General features: G+C 36.5%; 2 protein-coding genes across 2 annotated transcripts in view; both read right to left on the bottom strand.

The window, feature by feature from the left end:
* Positions 1–314: 314 nt before the first annotated feature.
* On the bottom strand, positions 315–8,214 carry LOC133857167 (receptor-like serine/threonine-protein kinase ALE2). Its single transcript, XM_062292313.1, has 9 exons — positions 7,696–8,214; positions 6,067–6,150; positions 5,203–5,316; positions 5,020–5,121; positions 3,883–4,251; positions 3,496–3,756; positions 2,080–2,469; positions 1,636–1,876; positions 315–1,251 (listed from the first exon to the last, which is right to left on the bottom strand). Exons 1-9 carry the CDS (start codon positions 7,754–7,756, stop codon positions 540–542), a joined length of 2,334 nt encoding a protein of 777 aa, XP_062148297.1. The 5' UTR covers positions 7,757–8,214; the 3' UTR covers positions 315–539.
* Positions 8,215–9,979: 1,765 nt separating this feature from the next.
* Positions 9,980–17,901, bottom strand: part of LOC133856603 (uncharacterized) — a 33,196-nt gene continuing 25,274 nt past the window's right edge. The window contains exons 28-31 of the mRNA XM_062291660.1: positions 16,774–16,995; positions 13,405–13,929; positions 13,092–13,224; positions 9,980–10,406 (exon numbers count right to left, since the gene is read on the bottom strand). Of these exons, the coding sequence (XP_062147644.1) occupies positions 10,135–10,406; positions 13,092–13,224; positions 13,405–13,929; positions 16,774–16,995 (1,152 nt within the window). The 3' untranslated portion in view covers positions 9,980–10,134. The remainder of the gene's footprint in view (positions 10,407–13,091; positions 13,225–13,404; positions 13,930–16,773; positions 16,996–17,901) is intronic.

Below are 17,901 nucleotides of genomic sequence, written 5' to 3'. Positions count from 1 at the left end.
GTCTTGGGAGAAGATAGAAGATATTCGGGATGTTAGCCTCCAGTTTAAGCTTCGTCTGGTTTATTTATATAATTACGTAGGAAGGTCAGACAACAACATGAAGAGAAAATTTTATATGAAGTTGAGAAGTATAACAAAAACAAAAACCATAAAAAATAAAAATAAAAACAAATTTTGAATATGGTTCACTTCAACCTCAACAGAAACAATAACTTCTCTTGCTTGGAAAATCTTATGCATCTTTTTTTTTTTTTTTTTTTGATAAGTATTCCAAGTCAAATCTCATGCATATACAAAGACTAGAACATTGAACATTGAACAAGAAGAATATATTTTAACATATATGATACAGAAAGTGTTCCAACTTATATCTCCAACTTGTATTGTTAATGAATGAAATATTTCCAAAATTAGAAGCCAATTTCTCTCTCCAAACATGGAAACCGCAGAAATCCCACACCTAAACTACACCAATCAACCTCTCACTAAAAAGATCTGATCCTCTGGAACTGTACAATTCAAAACGCTAAAATGAAATCTCAAGCACAATACCCATCATCATTCCAAGCACGCTTTGGAAGGAGTCCCCCATGCTCACTCCTACTTCCTGAAAACCTATAGAAGGCAGCCTTGCTTCTGACTGTTCTCAAGGGACCTGATCTGTTTCCATGCCTAATTGGTAAAGACATCTCACCCCCAACCAAAGTAGAAGTTGAAAACGGTCTGTTTTCCATCTCTTCAAGTCCAGAACTGTAATCCATTGTGATGAAGGAAGAGGCATGCCCATAAGTTAATCGAGGGGTGAGCCCACCGGCATTCCACCAACTGCTATCGGATGGGGCAAAATCGCCTTTAAAGTCGGAATCTCGAGCAGACGATTCCTTTTGACTACAGCAATCCCCACAAGTTTCATCTGTGTCATTGTATATTAGTTTTAGAGCTTGCACAACTTCACCCATAAAAGGTCTGTGGGTCACCTCTGGGTGAACACACATGGAAGCAATGGCTGCCACCTTAGCCATGTCATCAAAGTCATAACTTCCGGCCAAAGAAGGATCGACCAACTGCTCCAAACCCTCTCTACTGGTCAGTAGCGGTCGCGCCCAAGTTACCAAATTCTCCTGTCCCTGAGGTTGGGACATATCCACAGGTTTTCTTCCAGTGAGAAGCTCAAGGAGCACAACCCCATAACTGTAAACATCACTCTTGACAAGTAAATGCCCAGTCATTGCATATTCTGGGGCAACATACCTGCAAATAATCATTTCAAATTTCATCAAGAGTTGGAATTTCTGGCAGGAAAATACGGTAATGTGTGTGTGTGTACATTTGGCCTGCAGGAAAACTTCTTAGATCTGAAGTATCTTTCAGAGAATGTGGCAAAGATAAGAATCTGAAAGTGACTCAAGGATATCTTAACTAATAGGAACTGCATACTTTTTCTTTTTTCTATTCAATACGGGGGAAGGGGAAAGGGGAATAGGAACTGCATACTTGTATATTGGGCTAATTGTATATTAGGGTGGGGACAGAAAAATGAGAAAGAACAAAAAAAGAAGCATATGTTGTCATCAAGAATCTACTTAAATTTATAGAACCGCGAAACTATTAACTTGAAAAAACTAGTATGATTACCCAAAAGTTCCCATGACCCGAGTAGAAATATGATTACTTCCTTCGGTTGCTTCCCTTGCTAACCCAAAATCTGAAACCTTTGGCGTGAAGTCTTCTTCTAGTAAAACATTACTAGCCTTGAAATCTCGGTGTATTACACGAGGATTAGAATCTTCATGAAGATAGGCCAATCCTCTCGCTGCTCCAAGGGCAATCTTCAACCGTGCATCCCAGTCAAGAGGACCCTTTATCTTGTCAACACCTAAAACACCAATACAGAGGTAATGTGAAAGTAAGTAATTTGCTGATGATTCATTACAAAAAAGGGTATCCCCACAAAGAGAATAAGATCAATATCTCTTCTGCTCCAAACTTTTGGGTAGCTGTGGTGGTTGTTAGCCAACTTAAATTCCAGAGAACAATTTCAAACCAAAAGAAAGTCAAAGGTGTGATGCACAGGTATACCATGCAAATGGGACTCAACACTGCCGTTGTGAATTAGCTCATACACCAAGCAGCGTGTCCGCCCTTCAATGCATATACCCATCAGTTTCACAAGATTACGGTGATGCAATCGACTTAGCATCTCAACTTCTGCAATAAATTCACGATCTCCATTTTGATTATCCCTTGTAAGCAATTTAACAGCAACTTCAGTTCCATCTTCCATAATCCCAAAGTAAACACGTCCAAATCCTCCTTCACCCAAAATCCTCTTTGAACTGAACTTATCTGTTGCCTTCTCAAGCTCAGCAAGTGCAAATGTTTTGGCAGAGAGAACACGAGTAGCCATGGTGGACATGAGGGATACTGACGTTGAACTTGCAATACTACTTGATAATATAGACCCTATACCTGCATAGGATCAATCATGTTGACTAAGATTAGGGTATGTTTCATACAACTCATTAGCTAACCCTCAAATTGACCATCTCATTATTCAGTTGCCCATCATACAGGACTGTCTGATGAAGTACAATAACCACACTAAAGCATTACATTTCTGATCCCACAATCAAGATGACTATGCAACGGAAGCGCGGGGGAGGGGAAGAAAAGAAAGATGCATAAATTATAAAAGAGCAGCAGATGCAGAACCTGTAAATGACTACACTGTTTGAGTTAAAATATGCACTGATATCAAATGGTAAAACAAGGCAGCATTACCTTGATTAATTGCCTGATTATAGCTAAATTATCAAAAGGTTGATAACACAGCTAAATTATCCAGTACACAGAGATGGATTTGTTCAAGACACTTCTCAACAGGACTATCTTCCCCCATTCACAGAAATGACCTCTTCGATATGACTTTCAAAGTTTTTTGGCCAAAACGCAGGAGTCTTGTATTTTATATGAATTATGTTTTTAGTGCTAAAGCAGAAACTTCAGTGGGAAAAGGGATTATAAAGAAGTTGTCACCATTAAAACATGGCATGTGTGCTTCTCATTGGATCCATCAGTTACTGATGTAATAAATTACTATGGTTGAACGAGTCATTTTTCTTTTAACACTACAAATAATATTAACCAAATTTCAAATGTAAGGTTGACTAGAAACACATGGAACATCAAGGAAATATAACATAAATATTGAATTAGATCATTACCATAAACCACAAAGCAAACATCCATTTTGAGGCATTGTTACTGTTAAAATGTAATTAATCTAATATGACTAACTATGAAGAACTTTATGATATTTTCTTTAAATAGATGAAAATTAGGAATGCATATTAAATAAATGAAGCAACTGAAAAGGAGCCATCCTCAAGCTAAGGAAGACTAACACATAAGCACTATGATAGAGCATCATTTTCCATTGAGAGTTTAAAAACATGGCATGGTATTTGCTTCTTACAAATAAATTCACAAATTTACCAGATCTTTTGTTTGTAGGGGATGTAAGTGCAGGACCAACGGCACTTGATGGTCTTCCAACCTTCCTCCACTTCAAAAAAATGGAGACTGCTCCTATGAAAACCAATAAGAGTACAAATGCAGACAAAGCAATGATGGCAATGGTTTTAAGATTCATCCGTTGGTTCTTCTTGTCAAAATTTGCAGAGATTGGGAGATCTCCAGCACTTCCACTTGGTCCACTGCCACCGTAACTCCCATAGGGTGGTGAAGAAGGAATGCCTGATGATAACTACTTTAGTCTTAACCAAAATATGATAATAAACATGGTAAAGAAACATATTTAAAGGTATTAATTTTAATTTTTTTCCCCTTTTGGCTGGAAAGTTAAAGAGTCAGGGTAAATACCTGGATAACTAATGTATACCAATTCGTAATTACCAAAAAGAGTCTGATTTAGAGGCACTTTCTTATGCCAAAATCTCTCATACGTCAGTACTGCAGTGGTATTATCAAATTTCTCTCCCAGTGGAACCAAGTTAATATCCACTACTGTTCTTTCCTGATTTTGACTATCCGCAATAGCACCCATTATTTTAACTTGACTTTGTTCCAAATAGGTGCCTGCTGCAACTTCGATCTCTAGCTCACTCATTACTGGGAAAACAGCATAAGTAGCTACATCAAGAAGAAGTCTGACTTTCATGGGAAACACGCAACCACAAGGTGAACCAAAAGGAGTTGCAGTAAGTGGCTCCATACAAATTTGATCACAAGCTGCCAAAGCATTCATTATCAAAGACAAGAGTAAGAAGAACCTCACAACAAGAGACAGAAAGGGAGAAGGGGAGTTACAGTCAACAACACACTGCAGAAAACCTTTTAATCAATTGTAGCTTTTGAGATGAACAATAAGTTACCATCAATTTTTCAATTAATATTCAAACCACATTGTATATATATATTTAAAAAAAAAAAAAAGATGATCCATTTACCAATTTTGTGAAGTAATAGTTCATATGTCACCATAAGAACCCTTTGACTTCAACCAAATACCAATACTAAAATAAAGTGAATCAAATATTGATTCACAAAGTTACAGTAAGAAAGTACAAGGCAGCCTGATTGATATTTGCCTCACCAACAACCAAAAAGTTAGACAGCACTTGCACCAAGAAACCAACAAGAAGGTTTTTCATCGGTTACACATCCACCACATGTTATTCATAAATTAAGTGAATCAAAAAGCGCACTTTCTTCTTGAAATCTTGATACTTAAGATTTTAGATTAGGGTTCTTTACAAACATATGGACATGCAATAGAATCCAGCATACCAAAAGCCAATTGAAATGCCTTTTATGTCCTAAACCAATTAAAATGCCTTGATTCTAGTATTAGGAATGCATTTTTACATATAAATTTGTGAAACCCTATCTAAAATGATATGGCACTATTTTATTGTAGGTTTTCTCCATTATCTTTTTGGTATACACACACATGCACATACAGACTCAAACAAACTCAGTGTCACGTATAAATATTACCTTGGTTTTTTGAAGGGGACGGGGCAGCTGCATCAGTTCTCCCACGCTGACGATGACGATGATGATGATGATGACTTCCTGTTGGGGGATGACTGCTAGGACCTGAAACAGAAGATTAAACATTATGAAACTGTTAGCAACAATGTAATGTCAAGCTGTTGAAATTATAAGCACAGAAAATACCTTGGTAAAGTGGAGACGGTGCAGGGGCAGTGGATGGTCCCAAAGAAGGCTTAACCACCAACATTTTGGGTGGTTTTGATGGAGCAAATGACACACTCATTGAAATTGACCTTGCTGCAAGCAGTAAAGGAACATATGATATTAATAGACAGTTATCAACAGAAGCTGCAAGGGACCTAAAAGTGAAACTGGTCAAGACTCAAGATGAACAATCTGGCTTTCCTCTTTTACTAGATGATGAGTTGGTTAACCTAATTATTAAACTGAAGCCTGAACACAAGCAAGCACACGCAATTGGGGGGAAGAGAGGGGGGGGGGGGGGGGGGGGGGGGGGGGTTGTTTTGCAAAGCATTGGATCCACTTGATTTAGGAGAAGTTGAAACCAAGCCCAAATGTGAAGCTTTCACTAACACTTTCTTAAGATATGTATGAAAAAAAGGGCATATGTAAAGCATTTAGCTGATAAGCAGATGACCAAGAATGCCTATTAAGTGTTTCATTAAATCAGGATAAGCAAATCAATGAGAAAATAATGTTCATTTCTCTATGGCTAAAATTCTCCTTTCAACAGAATGCATTAAAGATACCGATCATAAATGATGAAAGGACAAGATAAATTGGCCAATTCCTGATATCAAAATATATCTGACAATTAGCATATGAAACACATTGTGAGGCCATCATAACATGCTAATGCAGGTTTTTTCAGGACAGATGTCAAGAGCCTCAAATACATGTCAAGGGCTCGTAATGATATCCAGAATTCGTTTTACATTAATTAAAATGGATTTAGTCATAATAGACTTGAATTAAGAAAAACAACTTCATTCATCAGCAGTGATTTATAAAGATTTGCACCCTCACCATGTTCCACTAAGATTTCTCTCATAGATACTGGCTTGTTTGGTAGAAGAGAAGGAGACAAGTAGATGTGCAACAATGGATGCCCTGAAATATAAAGAGAACAACTGTGACATGTTCAATTCAAGAACCATAGTTGTCAATACCATAAAGTATTAAATATAAGATATGTCAGTTAAAATTCCCCAACATGACTAAAGTTAAACTTCAGCTCCTTGGAAAATCAGAAAATCTAGCATAAGGTCAGAACTCTTATTATATTCAATGCTTCACAATATTTTGATCCATCTATTAGCCAATACCTAAACGTACCACTCTACAAGTATTGGTCTAGGCAGAGATCCAATTTGAAATTTAAACTTCTGATACATGAAATAGATGCTTTAAAAAAATAAATAAATAAATAAGAAAAGAAAAGAAAAAAAAAAGCATTCTACTCTCACATCGGACATCAATGACCAAGGAAATTCTCACTCCATTGTCACAACGGAAATCATTGTTTAACAGGTTTCTCCTATGAAATGTCACTGATCAGGGCAGTTAATATAGATACGGATTACAACTGAATATGTTCCGTTTTCACTTCAGTGACTAAGACAGATTCCTTTCTATAAACAAAATGTTGCATTCCCAAAAAATCAAGAAACTCATCAGAATTGTCACTTCCAAACCCATGGGTGTCTTTCAAGCTAAAAACCAAACACGGCAACACCTATTGTTTTCATTGGAAGTTGCTCTTCACGGCCTAACCATTGATCCAAAAGCCTTAAAACTGTTCGATACTGATTTGTTTAAACCCTTAACCCCTAGGATTGTAACATTCCACCACGCTTCCAAATCTGACATCCACAGCGGCCCACTTTATCGGCACTCTTTCTCTTTTGGCGGCTCCACTTACCTATAAGAATTTAATGAATTAACAATATGCCCATATATAATACCAAGGCAATTTAATTCAGCCAATAGATCGCCTCCTCCGTGACTTGAACCTGTGACACGGTGCTTGCTCTTATACCAATTGTTAAAGGCCTGTCCATTTGATCAAAAGCCCTGTTCTTGTTGAATACTAATTTGGTTAAATCCTTAACCCTTAAGATCATAACAACTACACAGAGGTACCATGTTAGCTCTTAATCAATTTCGTCCACATCTTTAACCCCAAAGACCAACCTCTCAAAAAAATACGACCCCAGAAAGAACTACACTATACCCAGAAGTTCTCAGTCATTGGTCACTTGGTATTCTGAAAGTATTTATCTTACTTTTAAGAGCTTCTAAAGGCGCAGTTTTTACTATCAGAATAAAGAAAAACAGCTTCGAAATATGCGAAGTAAATTATGCTTGATTCTCCTAACTAATACTGCTCTGTGAACATAAATAAATTTTTTACCGTACACTATCAATAATTGAGCAGACTGAATAAACCCCAATAAAACAAAGAAGCCCACTATGTCGACCCTAATAAGACAAATTTGACTTAAATGAGCTGACACTTTCGAATTGAAAAAAAAAAAAAAATACCAAACAACGAACAAAAATGTATCAATCACAACTTTCTGTTCGTTTCCCAGCAACCAAACAGAGACAACAAACGGTCAAACCCAAGAAAATCAAACAAAAATATCAAAATACCTGAACAAAAGAAAACCAAGTTGAGCATAGGAAGAAGGAGGAGCAGAACCAGAGCCGGCATGTTTTCTCACGGAACCAAAACCCCACAAAGACCATCGTCAGTTACCAAGACCCTCGTGCTCGGCGGCCTCCCCGGACACTCCCCACGACCTCCTAGGTTTCCGGTGAAGCACTCGCCGCCGGCGAACCCCTCCGTCACATCCAGAGGTTGAACAAAGAGACCGCATTGCTACGACGAGCTTGCTGAGAGAGCGTCAGTGACACATGCGGTGTGTGAAAACAAAACCCTAAGAGAGAGAAAGAGACCAAGAAGAAGAAGAAGACAATGCGTGTAGGTCGGCTTCAAGATCCATGAAATGCGGTCGAAGATCTAGCCAAAGAGTGATCTACACCTACGCCGACACGTACACGTACACATACACATACATATACACCATATATATGTACGTATACGTATACACAGAGAGAGAGAGAGAGAGAGAGAGAGAGAGAGAGAGAGAGAGAGAGAGAGAGATCTTGAAGAGGGAGAGAGTGGGGGAGAGGGAGAGGGAGAGGGAGAGGGAGAGACAGAGAGAGAGGAGGCTTGAAGAGGGAGAGACTGGGAGAGAGAGAGAGAGTGAGAGAGAGAGAGAGAGGGCGGGAGGGAGAGGGTAGAGTGTGAGAGGTGGGGGATTTATTGCTGGGACTGGGAGTGTGTTTGCTTCAGTGTATACAGTATACTCTGCTTTGGGCAATTCATCATGATAGCTGTCTGCTTAACGCGCGGCCACGGCACGTGGAATTAACGGACTGAAAAACGACAATCTGAGGGGACGTTCGGAAAGTAGAAACCGGTTCTCTGTTTTTTTTTTTTATCGTGTTCTCTGCCTTTTCAAAACGCGTAAGTGACTGTGATAAGCGGTTCCATTTCTTTCTTTCTTTCTTTTTTTTCCTAACTTATTTTTTCATTTCTTTTTTGTTCCCAAAAAAAATATTGTTTGTGAGTATTTTTAACTATTGTTATTAACATATTTTGACCCAACTATTCGTTTTCAAAACACAGGAATAATCTTTAAGGGGTAACTTATTCAGATAGGGATCACGTCTTATGAAGTGAAAGTCACTAATTTGAATTTTCCTCTCCCTTTTGAGTGAACATGTCAAATAAAAAAAAACAAAACACATGAATAAAATAGGATTGTTTAAGTCGATGGTTAAAAATTACTTTGCATCTCCTATATATCCGTTTACATGAATTATAGACGAATTTTCAACCCCTAATTACAGGCTGACAGATGCTCTATTCGATATTCACACATATGCGGCGGACAGATAACAAGTACGTGAAGGTTGAATTTATCCGCCTCCACATACCCATATATATCTTTTAATAAAAAGTTTTTTCTATTTTCCTAAAACGACGTCATTTTAGGAAAAGGACTATGGTTGTTGGTGGGTTTCATTAACAAATTGATAATGCATGTGTAAAACACATAGGTTAATAGGTATTATAGTTTTTTTTTTTTTTTTTTTTTCTTTCACTTTACTTGTACTATTCAAAATTTATAAATAGATGCATTTTTTTCAAATTAGAATTCATTTTTTTATAAATAGTACGCATCATGTCCACTATTGATCTTTAGAGGAGGAATGTGAAGAATTGAGTAAATAAGAATTTGGTTAAGTTGTTCTAGAAAATAAAATTACACTGCATATGTTAATTTTCTCGACGATTTAATTTCTCTTTTTATTATAAAAAAATATATTAAAATTCAATTTACACCATTAAAAAAACTACAACAAATTTGATTTTTTTTAGCACCAAAGCCAAATTCCATTTTTAATATACTAGGCCAGAACAGTTTAATAGATCATGTTAGAAGAATTTTCTTCAATTCAGTTTAGAGAAATTTCTTTTAATACAACCTATTAAAATGATATACTTGAATCAATTAAATTAATGTCTTTAGAGTATGTGATTAGTACATGTACATTCATTTTTAATAGAGATGGATGAATTTTCTCAAACGAAACCTCAAAACCATATCCATCAAGTCCTCGAACCAGTTAGTTGTACATAAGGGTATTTTGGTAATTTCACATTGTCTGAAATTACCACAATACCCTTACTTACAACTAACTGGAGAGGATCCTATTGCCTCATCTGTCATCAAACTCCGCTGCCAGATAGAATGGCGGACACGGCAAACAATCCCTATTTCCCTGACCTACTTGTAGGTTAAGCAAGCAATCTTTGCAGATCTCAAAGCTTATATGCAAAGGGAGAATTGACGTATAAAGACGGTTGCGGGGTAAAAAAAAGACAGATCAGCTCGCTGAAAAATTAATGTAAATAGTACAACGATGCCAGTAGGTAGATGGATAGTCACATTTGATAAATGTATATATAAATATTTACAGATTATATACATATTAAAAATACTACTATTTATTTTTCTTTCACATTGTCCTTCGTTTCTTTTGCATCCATTTTCCCATTTTCATCGCCGTTATCTTCCTTTTCTTATTGGCACGATGCTTAGCGGCAATTCTCAACTTCCTCTTGGCATTGCGCATTGGATCGACAACAGCCATAAGCTTTTCTTCTTGTTTCCTCTTATCCCTTTTTGCCTTGAGATTCTTCCTGATCTCGCTGTAAACTTGTACAAAGTTCTGACCTAAAATTTTCTTCATAGTTTCACAAACTTCTTGTGCCAATTGCTTCATATCATCTGCAGGACAAGGTAACCCATTAGGCAAGTCATCGAAAAACAACAGGAACGTGACAAGAGCTTCTAATTCTATCCAATATGGTCTGATACAGAAATCTTAATCTGCAATATTGTACCATAAATGAAAATTGTTGCAGCTCCAGTTCATATCAACTGATGATACAACCCATAATATCTTACCAATAAAAAAAAAATAGGAAGAAAGACTGAAAAGGAAGATTTCAAATCCATACCCAAGTAACTTCTTGTTCCTTTCTTTCTTCTTGTTTTCTTCTTTTTCTTTTTACTTTTTTTGATGGACAGTCTTCGGCGTGTGAGGGTGAGATTCAGTGCGTGAGGGTTTGTACAGGAGGTTTGTTGATTCTTTATTTTTGTAATTTAACAATGGGTTATTTGGGATATATTTACGTGGAATCAAAGTCTTATAAGATTCGGTCTGAGATTGGGAATAGTCTTATAAGATTCGGTCTGAGATTGGGAATGGTGGGATTAGACGAGAGGAGTAGAGGTATATTCCGAGTAGCAGGCCGAGCATGGTTTGGCTGATGAATACGATGGAGGCGTCGATTAAAGAAGATGAATTGAGACATTTTTGTAGAACATTTCAAATTGGAAATACAGCATATGTTGCACAAAGACGAGAGAACAATCACGAAAGGTTTATGGAGCTTTCAAAATATGGTGGTGGAGGGCAGCGTAGTTTTGTGTTCCAGAGGGTCGAGACGGCAATGAATGGGGCAATTGCATCTCTTAGATGAGGCGGGTAGTGAAACACGTTGAGCAAAAAGGTGCTATCGGAAAAAGGAATGGGGAGGCATCTGTTTCTCACTCGGGGTTGCTGCGGATGGTGGGGTACGGACGGCAGTCCTACGTGGATGTGGTGGAACAAAAAAGGGTAGTTTCAGGAATGGAGGAACACAGTAAGGAGGTTCAGAAAGCACAGGTGATACGGTTTGAGGGTGGTTCATGTTCGATTAATGCTAGTGGGGGATGAACACGGTTCTTCCCTGGATATGGTGCCTTATAGGGGAGACGTGTTGACAGAGATTGAACCTTTGGTTGTCAATCCAGTGGCTGAAATAGATGCCCAGGAGCTGCCTGAATTATATCATTAGATTGGGTAGTTAGCAGAGTGAAAAAGATTTGTCATGTCATGGGATTCTCCTGTGAAGGGTTTGAGGAGTAGATGTTAGACTTTGTTTACAGCAATTGAAGTAGGAACCATAATAGTATGGTGTGCAATCCTTATGTTTCCTCTTAGACAGATAACAGGGCAAAAGAGAACTAAAGAGCTTGGCTTGCTCAATCAATTATGATGTAAAGGGAGGGCAGTCTAACAGAGATACAAGAAAGGGGAGGGGCATACGTATGCTTAATGAAGCCTAAGATACTATCTTGGAATGTGAGAGGGTTTAATGAGAATGATAAAAGAATGAGGACTAAAGGACTTATTAAGAATTGGAAGGCGGATATTACATGCTTAAAAGAAACTAAATTGAAGTTTGTTACTAGGGAAGTGGTAAGGAGCTTGTGGGGGTGTCTACACATGGATTTGAGTTTCCTAGGGTCAACAGTTTGGAGGAATTTTGCTAATGTGGGATAGAATGATGGTGGAAAAATTGGAGGATTGTGTGGGGAGATTTTCCATTGCTTGTTCTTTTAGGTGCATCAGTGATAATTTTGAGCGGGCATTTACAGGTGTATGGTCCTAATAATGATAATGTTAGGAAATTGCTTTGGATTTCTCTCATTTTTGCAACTTCTCTGAATTTGTGGATTTTTGTTCTTTCCAAAATTAGTGGGGGTTATCTTTTGAATACAGCTTGTGTACTAGGGTTGCATCCTTCTGTACTTTTTAATGGATTACATTACTTTATCAAAAAAAGAATTGTGTAGGTGTAAATTTGTGACGCGCAAAAGCCACATTTCAACCTATACTGCTATATTGTATATGAGCCCAGAAGTTAAAAATTAATCCCACAGAAGCTTATAGACCAAATCAGATACAAAATTAATAAACTATAGAGATTCATGAAGAAAAAGAAATTAATGGAGAGAGATGGGCAAGGTTCCATTTATGTAGAAACCCCAGCCACCCATTCTTATAATGTTCAGCTGACCTTAAACATTCGATTGATCAGCTGAGCTCTATGCAAAAAACCCTACTTACCCATATTATCACTCCATAAGCAATAGTTCAAAAAGAAATATATATATATTTGAGACAAGCACACATATTAACTTCGTTCAGACATAGCCCCCAAAGACAACTTTTATCAGATGTAGCCCCCATATTTTAGAAAACAATTCTCAAAACATAAAACAAAAAACACTTTTCAAAGTAATTCCCAAACAATCTGTAAGATGTGAAAAGATAAGTTTCCTTTGATAATTCAAATTTTCCTAGTTAGGTTTTGCCAAAATCTTTATTATCCATTTACCAGCATTATATTATGAACAATGGAGAAAAGCTCAACGCTTGGGAAAACAAGAAAGGAGAGAAAAGAAGTCCCTTTTTCCTTGGAAAAAATGGAGATAACAAATTGGATGCCTTCATCATCACATATTTTAACTAGTTTACGCTTCAAACAAAAAGAATTGCCCGCACAAAAAATGTATAATATGGATTAACTTTTCAAATATGAACTTGAATTTAGAATGTAGTATAACGGGGACAAAACTCACCAGGGATCACTTTCCCAGCAAACCCTTCACAAACTTTATATAGCGGCTGCAACATTTGAGATGCATAATGGAGGCAATTGTCCTGACTGATTTCTAATGAAATTTTTGAAAAACTATTGAATACAATTTTCATCTGCACGGTACATATGAAAAATCATCAGTGACAAGTGCTTTAGTAGAGAAAAGCAATAAAGTATGTTTACTTCAAGGGTACAAATAGTTTTTGAAAAAGAAGTCGAGTAATTGTGGAAATTTCCAACAATATCTTCAATGATCCTAACAAATTATATGTCACAACTTCTGGAAAACAAACCTGAATAGCCTCCATTTGAAGGGAAACCTTTCCCATTCTTTTAAGCAAATACGAAATTATCAAGTATCGAATATCCTTGGACTGAGCTTGTTCCTTTTGATTGCATACACCAGATGAAAGAGACAAAAACATGCTTCTTCCTTTTCTTGAATCAAGCAATTCGAAAGATTTAAGAAAACGGCCTTGCTCATGCTGTTCAAGGGTAGACCAGAACTTGGGAGAATCCACGTACTCCATCTGTCCCATCAAAGAATGCACACCACATATTGCGAACACAATATTTTGTGTTATCAGGTTGCTGGCAGCATCATCAGTTAGTTGTGTCTTCAATTGGCAGCAGAGGGAAGCAGCTATAAGAAAAAGTCTACTTGGCTTCATAAGAAAATAAGTTCCAAATGCTTTTTCTTCATTTTCTTTCTGAGCTTCTATTACACGGGCAAAGTACAGGGCTATGAGGCGACTTGATATGTGGCGTAGCCACATATGTGGGTGCAAAAGCAACTCACAGATTGCCTCCCAGATTTCCTTGAAATAATGCAACAGAAAAAAAATAAAAATAAAAAACAGAGGAAATCAAAAGCAATGAAATCTAAAGTAAAAGGAGAAAACCCTTCAATCATCATGTCCCCCCCAAAAAAGGGAGCAATTCAGCAAAGTTAAATAAAACAAAAACCAGCTGGAAGCAACAAAATCCAAATTCTACAAAGCCTTATCCAGCTACTGAGGGATAATTGATCAACAAGAGAGTGAATATCCAACTTGGTTAGAATTCGGAGAAAATTTCACAATTTAGCCAGCTAATTACATTATGAGTGTCTTGTTGGCCGCCGCTTTCAAAACAAGACACATTTTCAATTATATTCAGCTTATTTAAGAGACCATTATCTTCTCTAGGACTAACAAGAATTGGCCACAATCAATACTTGGCTAGGCCGGTTGGAAGATTTTCTTAAAGGTATGAGATATGACTATAGAACCACAATAGCAAACTAAGAGAATTTTATTCTGAACGATATAAATATATAATATAATTTGGATTTCAGCCCCTATAGTACCATCCCGTATCTCAAAAGAGTAATGCTATATATCATACCTCCATCCTATTTGGCTGATAGCCACTGCCACATCAGCCTAGTGAGATAAGGGTATCGTATGTAGCATTACTCATCTAAAAAAAGATGTGCAACTTATATGGTGTTTGAAAATGGGTTTAAAAGTAAGAATTGAATTCATATTACTTTTTCTTTAAATGTCATTACTTGATAATTCGTGTTTTGTTTGACAATATGTACACCATAAAGTCTAAAAAACCAGTTAAGGGAACGTTAAAACCTATAATACCAGGATGATATAATGAATAATATTAAACATTTCAAAGTATGATTGCACTAAACAACCAACCATATAGGGTTGTAATCAAGCTGAGTTGAGGTTAGAAATTTGAACGTTCAAGCTTAATTCGTTTAATTTTATTTCTAGTACAAGCCATGGTGAGCTTATCACGGAGCTAGATTTTATATTCAAACAAGGTTCATTTATTTATTGAACAAACTCAATCTTGATCACGAGATGTTCAATTAACTTTATCGTTTCTCCTACAAAGTAAATATTCTCACTGTTTATCCTTTTTCATAAATCCCTACTAATCGTTAGTTACTTAACTAGTATTAAGATTTTATCATTCAAGTTAATTAGATCAACTGATTTTGTTACATAAAACCATAAAAATTACCTTCACCAGCCTTATGGAATCATTTCTTATGGACTCGTTGAGAATGATATGATCTAGTTCATGGCCTAGTAGAATTATAAAAAATAAAAAAAAATAAAAAAAAAAACATATCAAGACTTACAATCGTAATGACTCAAGCTATATCTATTAGGGGTGAAAATGTGGGCGGATAATAACCACCCAAGTCCGATATTCGCACTTATCCGTTATTTACTATCCGCATAAGCGGACGGGGATTGCGGTTTTCACGTGATCGGATGCTGTTATTTCCCTTTATATATATATATATATATATTTGGATGCCAGGGGTTTTGGATCTAGCCGGGGCAAGAGGGCCACTAATGTTATGTAATAGTCTCTGGGTTTTGTGGGCTGGTTTTGTTGGGGTGATTGGGTTTCCTCCTGTTTTGGGGTTTTTCGGGTGTTTTTCCTCTCTTCCCTCTTTTTTCCTGTTTTGATGTCATTTTTGTATACTTCATGTATGCTTAGGGGTGCCTTTACACTTTTTATAAACTTCTTTGCTTACTTATCAAATATATACATATATATTTGGATTCATGGTGTGTTGTAGTAGATCCATCAACATCCACGTATGAATGTGTTACATATAGACTTAATTTATGTTTTTTATGTTTAGAATTTCGGATTTTTTTAAAAAAAAAAATTTGTTGGATTTGTAATTTATGTTTTTTAAATTTGTTGGATTTGTAATGTTGCTGGATTTCACTGCTAGGAAATTCTTCTGATTTAATTGCCTTATATGTTCTTCCTTTATTATTATGATTATTTCCAATATCTTTTTCCTTTACTGCAGGAAGCTAAGTAGTGTATGAGATAAAAATTCCATGGCAAAATGATTAGTAAATGCGATCTAAATAATAGTGTTCAACTATAAATAACGCCTTTTGGAATTTACTAAAAACAAGAATTACAACTTCAATGCATTACCTTATATGCGGATAACGGATAATAACCATATTTAATAATCGCAATAACCGCGCAGATATGAATACCTAAACGTGATAACCGCATTATGCAGATGCGGATATTGCTAATAACTACATCAGCATCCACATTTTCACCCCTAATATTTATAACATTAGAAAAATCATCAACTTCTATCTTTTCAAAAACTTCGTACTTTTTCATTACAAAATTAAAATAATATCATAACAAATAAAAAAAATGAAGTTCTACAAGTTTTTACAAGCTTATACAAGCCGCACCTAATTTGGCTCGCTTAATAGACGAGCCTAAATTTCTCTTCAAACTTGGTTCATTTAATAAACAAACCAAACTCAAATCGAGTTTATAAAAGTCAAGTACGAGCTGTTTATAAGCAGTTCAGTTCATTTATAGCCCTACGCACTAAGTTTCAACCAAAAAACAAATCTTGTTATCCAAATCCACTACATTCCATGAATTAAGTCCAACTAGTGCACTAATAACCCATGTCATCATCAAACAACAAATGTAACTACACATTTTCCTAGCAATTACTACTCAATTGAAGCCTAATTTCTGCAGTCAGTGGTCCCTGGCCTAGCTAAGTAGGAAAGCACAAAGATACTATTCACTCGACTAAATAGATCAAATGAATGGAATTATATGTATAACTTATTTAAAGATAGACATACCTCAAGATCACTTTCAAAGCACAAATCACGGAACTGATGTAGCATCTTCTCCAACATAACAAGTGAATAATATGCCTCTTTCCAGAAAGCAACAGCAGTTTCCTCAGAAACATCTAGTTGCCTACTGATGGCAGACTGTAAAATTTTTCTGGTCACTGGCAGTACCCTATTAACATGTATTTGAAATTTTTTCTTCATGACCTCAACTAGTAATCCCAAGACCTGTACCAACACATTCAGAGACAACTCAACAATAAATATTATTTTTGATAAGTAAATAATATTTAAAAATAATAAATATTATAAAACAAATGAAAGCAGATTGAATGAGTAGCAATATGTATTGGGATTTCTTAATAAAGGCCAGGTACTTCTCAACATTGAGATTCGACCATAGCAGATCGTTAAATCTGAACTACCAAGTTTGGCAACAAACGTGTGATAGCACCAAGAGAGAGAGAGAGAGAGAGAGAGAGAGACAGACAGACTCAAATGCTCATGCATATGTTTATAATCCCATAACACTCAACAGAACACCATATGAGGCCATATGGGTTTAGAACACTGCAAGGTTACATATCCCATTCAAATGTACCATGCACCTCCCATTGACAAGAGTAGATGCCCATTCACCAAGTTTCTTGCCCATTCAAGTAGAATGTTCATGTTAGTAAGGATGCAGCTTGGGCAAGTTAACCCAGACCAACCTAAGGCCAATCCGAAAATTGGGCAAGCTTGGATTGGGAATTTTCAAGACCGGTTTTGGGCTTGGGCTGGGCTAGGGTTGAGGTTCCTACAGGCCACAGCCAAACCCATAGCCCAACCATAAACCCGATCCGCAGCTGAACCAGTTGATGCGATACTTTTTTCATTTGATTATTTGTTACTGCTCGGATAAACCTTGCTTGTTTGACTTTGGTTTACCTATATATTTCATGTTAATGGTTACTTAACCTTTTCCCGTAAATATATGTCTCTCAAGTTTGAAGTGCATCAATGTTAACCATAAATATCTCACAGCCCTTCAATATTGTTAAAATCTTGATTTGCTAATTATGATAAAGGATAAAGAAAATCCTAATTGGTGATATAAATTACGTTTCTGATGAGAAACTAACTACCAAGGCA

The sequence above is a fragment of the Alnus glutinosa genome, chromosome 14 (genome assembly GCF_958979055.1).
Source record: "Alnus glutinosa chromosome 14, dhAlnGlut1.1, whole genome shotgun sequence".
In the NCBI taxonomy this organism is placed as follows: Eukaryota; Viridiplantae; Streptophyta; class Magnoliopsida; order Fagales; family Betulaceae; genus Alnus; species Alnus glutinosa.
Note: the sequence above shows the minus strand (reverse complement) of the source record. Positions and strands in the feature narration are given on the sequence as shown.

Coding starts and splice junctions, on each gene's coding strand:
- LOC133857167 (XM_062292313.1), bottom strand. CDS start 7,756: ATGCCGGCTCTGGTTCTGCTCCTCCTTCTTCCTATGCTCAACTTGGTT. Junction 5,122..5,202: donor ACCGTCTCCACTTTACCAAG/GTATTTTCTGTG, acceptor CTTCTGTTTCAG/GTCCTAGCAGTCATCCCCCA. Junction 1,877..2,079: donor TGTTGAGTCCCATTTGCATG/GTATACCTGTGC, acceptor TTGGTGTTTTAG/GTGTTGACAAGATAAAGGGT.